Genomic DNA, 12259 nt, shown 5'->3' with positions numbered 1-12259 from the left:
TGTGTGTATATATATGTATATATATACATACACACACACACACACACACACACATATATATATATATATATATATATATATATATATATATATTTAACGTACACACACACACTTATTTATTCATTCATTTCCCCCTCCCCTTTTTTTCCCCAATTGGACTTGGTCAATTACCCGACTCTTCTGAGCCGCCCCGGTCTCTGCTGCTCCACCCCCTCTGCTGATCCGGGGAGGCTGCAGACTACCACATGCCTCCTCCCATACATGTGGAGTCACCAGACGCTTCTTTTCACCTGACAGTGAGGAGTTTCACCAGGGGGACGTTACAGGAGGGAGGATCACGCTACCCCCCCCAGTTCCCCCTCCCGCCCGAACAGGCGCCCCGACTGACCAGATGAGGCGCTAGTGCAGCGACCAGCACACATACCCACATCCGGCTTCCCACCCACAGACACGGCCAATTGTGTCTGTAGGGATGCCCGACCAAGCCGGAGGTAACACGGGGATTCAAACTGGCGATCCCCGTGTTGGTAGGCACCAGACTAGACTGCCCCACTACCCAGACACCCCCCAAATAGTGTATTTTAAAGGCAGAGTGAGATAATGTGAATGGTCACAGGTTGTTGTTAAACACCCGGACTGTGCTGACCTGCTGCTCTCATGTAAACATGAGCACTGCTGACGAGTCAGCGTGCACAGTGATCAGAGGTTATTGTCCTGCAGGACATACATGTGTGGTGATGTGTGTAGTGATCAGAGGTTGTTGTCCTGCAGGACATGCATGTGAGGTGATGTGTGTAGTGAACAGAGGTTGTTGTCCTGCAGGACATGCATGTGTGGTGATGTGTGTAGTGATCAGAGGTTGTTGTCCTGCAGGACATACATGTGAGGTGATGTGTGTAGTGAACAGAGGTTATTGTCCTGCAGGACATGCATGTGAGGTGATGTGTGTAGTGAACAGAGGTTGTTGTCCTGCAGGACATGCATGTGAGGTGATGTGTGTAGTGATCAGAGGTTGTTGTCCTGCAGGACATGCATGTGTGTTGATGTGTGTAGTGATCAGAGGTTGTTGTCCTGCAGGACATACATGTGAGGTGATGTGTGTAGTGAACAGAGGTTATTGTCCTGCAGGACATGCATGTGAGGTGATGTGTGTAGTGAACAGAGGTTATTGTCCTGCAGGACATGCATGTGTGGTGATGTGTGTAGTGATCAGAGGTTGTTGTCCTGCAGGACATGCATGTGAGGTGATGTGTGTAGTGATCAGAGGTTGTTGTCCTGCAGGACATGCATGTGAGGTGATGTGTGTAGTGATCAGAGGTTGTTGTCCTGCAGGACATACATGTGAGGTGATGTGTGTAGTGAACAGAGGTTGTTGTCCTGCAGGACATGCATGTGAGGTGATGTGTGTAGTGATCAGAGGTTGTTGTCCTGCAGGACATGCATGTGTGGTGATGTGTGTAGTGAACAGAGGTTGTCCTGCAGGACATGCATGTGAGGTGATGTGTGTAGTGATCAGAGGTTGTTGTCCTGCAGGACATACATGTGAGGTGATGTGTGTAGTGATCAGAGGTTGTTGTCCTGCAGGACATACATGTGAGGTGATGTGTGTAGTGATCAGAGGTTGTTGTCCTGCAGGACATGCATGTGAGGTGATGTGTGTAGTGATCAGAGGTTGTTGTCCTGCAGGACATGCATGTGAGGTGATATGTGTAGTGATCAGAGGTTGTTGTCCTGCAGGACATGCATGTGAGGTGATGTGTGTAGTGATCAGAGGTTGTTGTCCTGCAGGACATGCATGTGAGGTGATGTGTGTAGTGAACAGAGGTTGTTGTCCTGCAGGACATGCATGTGAGGTGATGTGTGTAGTGATCAGAGGTTGTTGTCCTGCAGGACATGCATGTGAGGTGATGTGTGTAGTGAACAGAGGTTATTGTCCTGCAGGACATGCATGTGAGGTGATGTGTGTAGTGATCAGAGGTTGTTGTCCTGCAGGACATGCATGTGAGGTGATGTGTGTAGTGATCAGAGGTTGTTGTCCTGCAGCACATGCATGTGAGGTGATGTGTGTAGTGATCAGAGGTTGTCCTGCAGGACATACATGTGAGGTGATGTGTGTAGTGAACAGAGGTTATTGTCCTGCAGGACATGCATGTGAGGTGATGTGTGTAGTGATCAGAGGTTGTTGTCCTGCAGGACATGCATGTGAGGTGATGTGTGTAGTGATCAGAGGTTGTTGTCCTGCAGCACATGCATGTGAGGTGATGTGTGTAGTGATCAGAGGTTGTCCTGCAGGACATACATGTGAGGTGATGTGTGTAGTGATCAGAGGTTATTGTCCTGCAGCACATGCATGTGAGGTGATGTGTGTAGTGAACAGAGGTTGTTGTCCTGCAGGACATGCATGTGAGGTGATGTGTGTAGTGATCAGAGGTTGTTGTCCTGCAGCACATGCATGTGAGGTGATGTGTGTAGTGAACAGAACAGAGGTTGTTGTCCTGCAGGACATACATGTGAGGTGATGTGTGTAGTGATCAGAGGTTATTGTCCTGCAGGACATGCATGTGAGGTGATGTGTGTAGTGATCAGAGGTTGTTGTCCTGCAGCACATGCATGTGAGGTGATGTGTGTAGTGAACAGAACAGAGGTTGTTGTCCTGCAGGACATGCATGTGAGGTGATATGTGTAGTGATCAGAGGTTATTGTCCTGCAGGACATACATGTGAGGTGATGTGTGTAGTGATCAGAGGTTGTTGTCCTGCAGGACATACATGTGAGGTGATGTGTGTAGTGATCAGAGGTTGTTGTCCTGCAGGACATGCATGTGAGGTGATGTGTGTAGTGATCAGAGGTTGTTGTCCTGCAGGACATGCATGTGAGGTGATGTGTGTAGTGATCAGAGGTTGTTGTCCTGCAGGACATACATGTGAGGTGATGTGTGTAGTGATCAGAGGTTGTTGTCCTGCAGGACATGCATGTGAGGTGATATGTGTAGTGATCAGAGGTTGTTGTCCTGCAGGACATGCATGTGAGGTGATGTGTGTAGTGATCAGAGGTTGTTGTCCTGCAGGACATGCATGTGAGGTGATGTGTGTAGTGAACAGAGGTTGTTGTCCTGCAGGACATGCATGTGAGGTGATGTGTGTAGTGATCAGAGGTTGTTGTCCTGCAGGACATGCATGTGAGGTGATGTGTGTAGTGAACAGAGGTTATTGTCCTGCAGGACATGCATGTGAGGTGATGTGTGTAGTGATCAGAGGTTGTTGTCCTGCAGGACATGCATGTGAGGTGATGTGTGTAGTGAACAGAGGTTATTGTCCTGCAGGACATGCATGTGAGGTGATGTGTGTAGTGATCAGAGGTTGTTGTCCTGCAGGACATGCATGTGAGGTGATGTGTGTAGTGAACAGAGGTTGTTGTCCTGCAGGACATGCATGTGAGGTGATGTGTGTAGTGATCAGAGGTTGTTGTCCTGCAGGACATGCATGTGAGGTGATGTGTGTAGTGATCAGAGGTTGTTGTCCTGCAGGACATGCATGTGAGGTGATGTGTGTAGTGATCAGAGGTTGTTGTCCTGCAGGACATGCATGTGAGGTGATGTGTGTAGTGAACAGAACAGAGGTTGTTGTCCTGCAGGACATATATGTGAGGTGATGTGTGTAGTGATCAGAGGTTGTTGTCCTGCAGGACATATATGTGAGGTGATGTGTGTAGTGATCAGAGGTTGTTGTCCTGCAGGACATGCATGTGAGGTGATGTGTGTAGTGATCAGAGGTTGTTGTCCTGCAGGACATGCATGTGAGGTGATGTGTGTAGTGATCAGAGGTTGTTGTCCTGCAGGACATACATGTGAGGTGATGTGTGTAGTGAACAGAACAGAGGTTGTTGTCCTGCAGGACATACATGTGAGGTGATGTGTGTAGTGAACAGAACAGAGGTTGTTGTCCTGCAGGACATGCATGTGAGGTGATGTGTGTAGTGAACAGAGGTTGTTGTCCTGCAGGACATGCATGTGAGGTGATGTGTGTAGTGAACAGAACAGAGGTTGTTGTCCTGCAGGACATGCATGTGAGGTGATGTGTGTAGTGAACAGAACAGAGGTTGTTGTCCTGCAGGACATGCATGTGAGGTGATGTGTGTAGTGAACAGAACAGAGGTTGTTGTCCTGCAGGACATATATGTGAGGTGATGTGTGTAGTGATCAGAGGTTGTTGTCCTGCAGGACATATATGTGAGGTGATGTGTGTAGTGATCAGAGGTTGTTGTCCTGCAGGACATGCATGTGAGGTGATGTGTGTAGTGATCAGAGGTTGTTGTCCTGCAGGACATGCATGTGAGGTGATGTGTGTAGTGATCAGAGGTTGTTGTCCTGCAGGACATACATGTGAGGTGATGTGTGTAGTGAACAGAACAGAGGTTGTTGTCCTGCAGGACATACATGTGAGTTGATGTGTGTAGTGAACAGAACAGAGGTTGTTGTCCTGCAGGACATGCATGTGAGGTGATGTGTGTAGTGAACAGAGGTTGTTGTCCTGCAGGACATGCATGTGAGGTGATGTGTGTAGTGAACAGAGGTTGTTGTCCTGCAGGACATACATGTGAGGTGATGTGTGTAGTGAACAGAACAGAGGTTGTTGTCCTGCAGGACATGCATGTGAGGTGATGTGTGTAGTGAACAGAACAGAGGTTGTTGTCCTGCAGGACATGCATGTGAGGTGATGTGTGTAGTGATCAGAGGTTGTTGTCCTGCAGGACATACATGTGAGGTGATGTGTGTAGTGAACAGAACAGAGGTTGTTGTCCTGCAGGACATACATGTGAGGTGATGTGTGTAGTGAACAGAACAGAGGTTGTTGTCCTGCAGGACATGCATGTGAGGTGATGTGTGTAGTGAACAGAGGTTGTTGTCCTGCAGGACATGCATGTGAGGTGATGTGTGTAGTGAACAGAACAGAGGTTGTTGTCCTGCAGGACATGCATGTGAGGTGATGTGTGTAGTGAACAGAACAGAGGTTGTTGTCCTGCAGGACATGCATGTGAGGTGATGTGTGTAGTGAACAGAACAGAGGTTGTTGTCCTGCAGGACATATATGTGAGGTGATGTGTGTAGTGATCAGAGGTTGTTGTCCTGCAGGACATATATGTGAGGTGATGTGTGTAGTGATCAGAGGTTGTTGTCCTGCAGGACATGCATGTGAGGTGATGTGTGTAGTGATCAGAGGTTGTTGTCCTGCAGGACATGCATGTGAGGTGATGTGTGTAGTGATCAGAGGTTGTTGTCCTGCAGGACATACATGTGAGGTGATGTGTGTAGTGAACAGAACAGAGGTTGTTGTCCTGCAGGACATACATGTGAGTTGATGTGTGTAGTGAACAGAACAGAGGTTGTTGTCCTGCAGGACATGCATGTGAGGTGATGTGTGTAGTGAACAGAGGTTGTTGTCCTGCAGGACATGCATGTGAGGTGATGTGTGTAGTGAACAGAGGTTGTTGTCCTGCAGGACATACATGTGAGGTGATGTGTGTAGTGAACAGAACAGAGGTTGTTGTCCTGCAGGACATGCATGTGAGGTGATGTGTGTAGTGAACAGAACAGAGGTTGTTGTCCTGCAGGACATGCATGTGAGGTGATGTGTGTAGTGATCAGAGGTTGTTGTCCTGCAGGACATATATGTGAGGTGATGTGTGTAGTGATCAGAGGTTGTTGTCCTGCAGGACATGCATGTGAGGTGATGTGTGTAGTGATCAGAGGTTGTTGTCCTGCAGGACATACATGTGAGGTGATGTGTGTAGTGAACAGAGGTTGTTGTCCTGCAGGACATGCATGTGAGGTGATGTGTGTAGTGAACAGAACAGAGGTTGTTGTCCTGCAGGACATGCATGTGAGGTGATGTGTGTAGTGAACAGAACAGAGGTTGTTGTCCTGCAGGACATGCATGTGAGGTGATGTGTGTAGTGAACAGAACAGAGGTTGTTGTCCTGCAGGACATGCATGTGAGGTGATGTGTGTAGTGATCAGAGGTTGTCCTGCAGGACATACATGTGAGGTGATGTGTGTAGTGAACAGAGGTTGTTGTCGTGCAGGACATACATGTGAGGTGATGTGTGTAGTGAACAGAGGTTGTTGTCCTGCAGGACATGCATGTGAGGTGATGTGTGTAGTGATCAGAGGTTGTCCTGCAGGACATACATCAGCTTTTCACCACATCACCTCGAGCGTGCTCACTCTGGAGGAAGAGGGTTTGGTAGAAGGAAGAATTTGTCCCAGCTGGCTGAAGTGAGACATGCCGTTGTTTTTGCTGCATCAGGGCTGTCCACCTTAATATTTTAACTCCCCTCTCCTGGTTCCTCTGGTGTTGTCCTTCATGTGGCCACATGAGCGACACTCTCATTCTCCCTAAAGAGACTGACTGCATCCGGTCAGCCCTGATCCGGACCGACAGCCAGCCACCTCCTCTGGTCGGAGTCCATATCATTGTCTGTTCTGGTTCGTGGTTGTTTCTCCTCTCTTGTTCATTTGGTTTGCAGTTTGTGGTTGTGTTTTCCTACGCGTCGTTGTGCTTTGCACAATGATGTTGTGTTGGTGTGAACATTATGATTTACCTGACGTGAGATGGACTGGTCCCAGTAAGACAGCTGTCTCTGTCTGGTCTCTCGCTGTCTCCCTATGTCTCAATGTCTGTTCATCTATCTAGATGTTGCAGTTGGCTCGTTCCTCTCTGACTCCGCAGTCATTCTCAGGTAAGACGCCATTTTGTTTATCAGTGTGGACAGTTAATGAAACCATGACACACACATAGACACACACACCCACACCCACACAGACACACACACAGACTCTTCCTCTTGTGTTTCCTGTAGGACCCGTCCGGTGGTGAGGATCCAGGCGTCCCTGCTGCTTCCTGACAGGATTAACCGTTCGCTTGCTGTGTGCCAGCAGGACGGAGCCCCCTCCTTCTGCACCAACATCTCCGTCTGCTTCACCGCCAGGTCCCGACAATACCGAGGAATTCTGGGTAAGAGCCGGTCTAACCTCGCTGTGTGGAGACAGCCACTCGGAGCCTCCGAGCTGCTTTGACCTTGCAGTATGTCGGTCTGTTGGTTGCGGGGCCTGGCCCCGGGCCGACGGTCTACGCTCGCCGTCCGCAGCTCGGTTCCCGCGGCTGTGGGTGCCCCCCTGGGGCCGCCTGGGGGTTGGTGGTGGGGTTGCATCCCGGGGCGGGGGCTCAGCTTGTGCATTTGGGAACTGGTTTGTGTTCCTTGGGGGCATGCGGGGCAGTTGCTCTGCAGGCTTCTGCCCCCCCCCCCCCCCGTGGGCTCGCTGTTGCCCTGGGGTCGTGGTGCTTTTGGCCCTGGCTGATGTCTTGGCGGTGGGGTGTCTGCACGACTGCAGCACCCGTGTGTGGCAGCAGAGTTAACTGGGACTCCTCCTGTCCACTCACAGGGACACTTCACGTCCACGTTGATGGACATGTCACATGCACACTGCTAGCATCTGCCTCACACACTGGCCGGGACACCCTGGATTACAGTAGCCTTCTTCTTAGTCCTTCCTCCCCCTTTCCTCTCTTCTTCTCTCGTCGTCTCCTTTATCGCTGCAGCTGCTGTCCTCAGCTGATGTCAGTAAGCTCGATTGAATCACGTTTTGTCCAACACACGTCCACGTCTGTTTCTATGCCTGTGTCTTATCGGACACATGTTGTCGTTTTTGGTTTCTATGGTTAGTGTCTCACTTGTGGTGACTGTCCCCCTTGCAGAAGCGATGTTGGCTGGCTGTTCAGCGCATCACACATGCTGAACAGGGGAAATCGTGGCGGCTAGAGTTGGGTCGGTTTCCGGTTTGCCGGTCCGGTTCGGTGTACGAGTTTAAACCGGTCTGATTTGATGCAAACTGACTGATAGTCATTTGTTGTTATATAGCAAATCAGGAAGTAGCCTACATCAGCACCCTCTGCCGACGGCGTCACAGCGCTGAATCCGACTTGCATCGCATCAGTAATAAGCAACATGACCATGTCATCAACCGTGTAGCGAGCTCAGGGGCAGCCGGGAAGCCGGATAGCCCGCACCACGGGCGACTGGGCTAGCCGGGCAGCTCAAGGGTCCGACCCGGCAGCCAAGGCCTAGCGAGTCCAGTCCTCCGTAAGGGAGCCGCTCGTGTGTGACAGGCCTGCGGGATGTGCCGAGTCGAGCTGAACTGCTCCCATGCAGCGGAACAGCGCCCATGGTGCCGAGCAAAGGCCAGCAAGAAGGAGGAGGAGGAGGCGACATTTCCACACCTGGGGTGGGTGGGTTGGGTGGGGGGAAGATGCACACGGCATGTTGGATTACTTTGTTTAGGGGCTGACGAGAGAAATGAGATGTGGCGGAGTTCATGTCAAAGAAACCAAAACCACATTCTGATGCGGAGCGAGGGAAAGACGAAGGAGGTGAGCGGGAAAACACGGAGCAGCACCGCTTAAACGCTGCACTTCTTATTTGATGTGGACCGGCGGGAGGCCAACCAGCAAGCGGTGCGGTGCCTTGCTGCTACCAGCTGCCCTGAAGGTGCCACACTCTCATTCACTCTCTCACTATGTTCCACCTGGGAGCGGCTGCTGACTCAAGGGCGACGCCTAGTGGTACAGTTCGCTATACCAGTTTGGCTCGGCGATTGCCTTGATATTGTGATGACTAGACTCGCTAGCCCTTGGCTAACGGGTCGGACCCTCGAGTTGACTGGTTAGCGCAGTCGCCCGTGGTGCGGGCTATCTAGGTTCAATTCCTGGCTGCAGCAGATTCCCGACTGGAAGCGGGAAGCGGGAAGTGGGGCAGGCTAAGCTAACTGCTAGCCCATGCAGACCGGCAGCTCCCACAGTCATCCTGGCGCTCATTCTCCTGGACAGTGATTTGTTCTTTTTGTAGTTTCATATATATGTGTTCTTGTAGTTTTTAGATATGTTGTTGTCTTTGTGTTGCACTGCTGTGTGTGTGGTGGTGGGGGGGGGGGGGGGGGGCGATGTGTCATTTCATTTCATGTATGCAAGTACATGAAATGAAATGACAAATAAAGTGTTCCTGATTCCTGACTCTTCTGTCTGCAGGGCTTGACGCCATGCCAGAAGGCGGGCTGGTGGAGGGGGCCTGGTACGGTGGTGTGCGGTGGTGAGCCGGCGATTCACACTGGGCCCTTCCCGCAGATCTCCCCAGCTACCCCTGCCCCTGCTCCTGCCTCACACATCTCCACACCCCTCTCTCTGCCCCTTGCCCACGTTTTAGCAATTTTCAAAATCGTGCAGTGGGAGTCCAACCTTGGGGGTGGTCCCGGTCGTGCTCTGTGGGGCGTTTGCATGTTCTCCCCGTGTCTGCGTGGGTTTCCTCCAGGGGCTCCAGTTTCCTCCCACAGTCCAAAGACACGTAGGTCAGGTGAATCGGCCGTACTAAATTGTCCCTAGGTGTGAATGTGGGTATATGGTTGTGTGTGTGTGTGTGGGGGGGGGGGGGGGCTGTGATGGCCTGGCGGCCTGTCCAGGGTGTCTCCCTGCCTGCCGCCCAATGACTGCTGGGATAGGCTCCAGCATCCCCACTACCTGAGAGCAGGACCAGCGGTTTGGATGATGGGATGGGATGGGATGGGATGGGTGGGTGGAGCTGGGCTCGGCCCAGCGGGAGAAGCTACACGTGTATTAGCCCTCCCCGTGTCTACGTTATACTCAGGCACCAGTACCATCACAGTATTCCTGTTGCTCTCTGCAGCTTCAGTGTCAGCTCCTCTAACTTGACAACGGATTCCTTTCTTCTCTGTTCTTCTTAGAGCTTCAGTATGATCTGACCGCTGACATCATCCATAAGCCCTTCTTCCCCCACCGCTTCTATTTCCATGGCAACGGAACATCCAATAGCACGACCGGGCGTGTCAGGGTCAGGAACAACCAATTAACCTGCACAACCCACCTGGCTTACCTGAGGGTAGAATACACACACACACTAAACACACACACACACACACACACACACACACACACACACACACACACACACACACACACACACACACACACACACACACACACACACAAAACACACACACACACACACACACACACTCACACACACACACACACACTAAACACACACACACACACAAAACACACACACACACACACACACACACACACACACACACAAAACACATTAAGGCTTTGAAAGCAAAGAAATTCCTCTACTATCCTTCTCATCTCTTCTCCTATCCTTCTCTCCCCTTTCCTCCACACATCTCTTGCTTTCTCCTCTCCTATTCTCTCCTGCTCTCATCACTTGTCTCCTCTCCTATCCGTCTCTCCTTGTCTCCTCCTGCAGAGGGAGGTAAGAGACATCTTCACAGCGGTCCACTTCCAGTTGTCCTTTACTCTGAAGGAGACCAGCACACAGAGAGGAAATAGAGGCTTTCCTCCATTAAAACCCATTCTTCAGCAGACAGCAGGGACCAGTAACACCATCACCAACCAGGTATGTTCCTCTGGATGTTGTGACTGGGTGTCAGTATGTGGTGCTAGGACAGGGTGCTGTTAATACTACTACTACTACTACTACTACTTTGTATGCACAAGGGTGATTAAGGAAAACCCAGCATAAAGTGTCTCAGTAAGGTGCTGGAACACCATGAGCCTCCAGAACAACTTCAATGCTCCTTCACAGAAGGTTGAATCAGTTCATCTGGACACAATGTGTATTAGGAGAAATGTTGCATCATCATCTAGGTGACCTCTTCACTCTCAACTGATTAGAAACAATACAGTGGTGTAACCACCCAAACCAACCACCAGTTTCATATGCAAATATGAGTGTGACCATTAACTGGAGTTACAAAGGCCATGTGTACTGTTCACAGAGAGTTGGGGAATGTTTGCAATCACAGCATTGTAAGATGGTGACAGATGTACTCTTAGACCCCCCCTTGGTTCCGGGATGGCCGTTCCCTCTTCACATAGATGTCCTCTTTGACTCCCCGTTCAAACCAGCGTTCCGCCCTATCAAGGATGCGCACATCCTCATCCTTGAAAGAGTGGCCACTGGCCTGTAGATGGTGTAGACTGTGGAGTCCTGGCCTGTAGATGGTGTAGACTGTGGAGTCCTGGCCTGTAGATGATGTAGACTGTGGAGTCCTGGCCTGTATATAGTGTAGACTGTGGCGTTCTGGCCTTTATATGGTGTAGACTGTGGAGTCCTGGCCTGTAGATGGTGCAGACTGTGGAGTCCTGGCCTGTAGATGGTGCAGACTGTGGAGTCCTGGCCTGTAGGTGGTGTAGACTGTGGAGTCCTGGCCTGTAGATGGTGTAGACTGTGGAGTTCTGGCCTGTATATAGTGTAGACTGTGGAGTTCTGGCCTTTATATGGTGTAGACTGTGGAGTCCTGGTCTGTAGATGATGTAGACTGTGGAGTCCTGGCCTGTATATAGTGTAGACTGTGGAGTTCTGGCCTTTATATGGTGTAGACTGTGGAGTCCTGGCCTGTAGATGGTGCAGACTGTGGAGTCCTGGCCTGGCCTACAGTGCTGTGATTACAACTATTCTCCAATCCTCTGTGATTAGTACCCATGGCTATTGTTACTCAAGTTAATGGTCATGGTAATTTGCATATGAAACTGATCGTTGGTTTGGGTCATTATGCCACTGTATTGTTTATAAGGGTGGGGACACCTGCTGTGATGTTCAGACTTTAATAGAGAATACCTCTTTAAGAGAAGCAAGGGGTTATGGGGCGAGTACAGAAGTAGGAAAGAGGAACAAGCATGTATGCAGGACACACAGCATGGTTGTATGAACGACAGAACGAGAGTGATAAAATAAGGCCCCAGTTATTCGTTCACACAGTCGTCCCGTGTATTTGTGGACATTAAAGAAGCGACGAGAATTTTGTGGATTAAAAGGAGCTACCTTGCCACGGACCGAAAGGATTGTTGAGTAGCCTAATAGTGATCAGTGATAGCTGCTAACTAATGTTTAGCATCCCGGTGCGTAAACGGATTAGCTCGCAGCTCAGACCAGGACGTAGAGTACACTGCATCTAACCATTGCCACCATGCTCTCTGCTACAAGTGATTCATTCTCCGTTTTTGACGTTCACGGTGGAGCACCTGGATCATTAGGATCAAGATGGGAAAGATGGATGGCTCATTTTGAAAATTTCCTGCGTGCTATGGACATCAAGAAGGACACTCGAAAACGTGCCATGTTACTTCACTATGCTGGGGAACAGGTATACAACATTTTTATCACACTT

The 12259-nt window shown here is 50.2% G+C and overlaps 1 protein-coding gene across 1 annotated transcript in view; it reads left to right on the top strand.

The window, feature by feature from the left end:
- The window catches only part of itga4 (integrin alpha 4), a 108295-nt gene that overhangs the window by 52790 nt on the left and 43246 nt on the right, over positions 1-12259 (top strand). The window contains exons 13-16 of the mRNA XM_056289679.1: positions 6693-6738; positions 6859-7013; positions 9791-9945; positions 10336-10485. Of these exons, the coding sequence (XP_056145654.1) occupies positions 6693-6738; positions 6859-7013; positions 9791-9945; positions 10336-10485 (506 nt within the window). The remainder of the gene's footprint in view (positions 1-6692; positions 6739-6858; positions 7014-9790; positions 9946-10335; positions 10486-12259) is intronic.

Source organism: Lampris incognitus, chromosome 11 (genome assembly GCF_029633865.1).
Source record: "Lampris incognitus isolate fLamInc1 chromosome 11, fLamInc1.hap2, whole genome shotgun sequence".
NCBI classification, from domain to species: Eukaryota; Metazoa; Chordata; class Actinopteri; order Lampriformes; family Lampridae; genus Lampris; species Lampris incognitus.
Note: the sequence above shows the minus strand (reverse complement) of the source record. Positions and strands in the feature narration are given on the sequence as shown.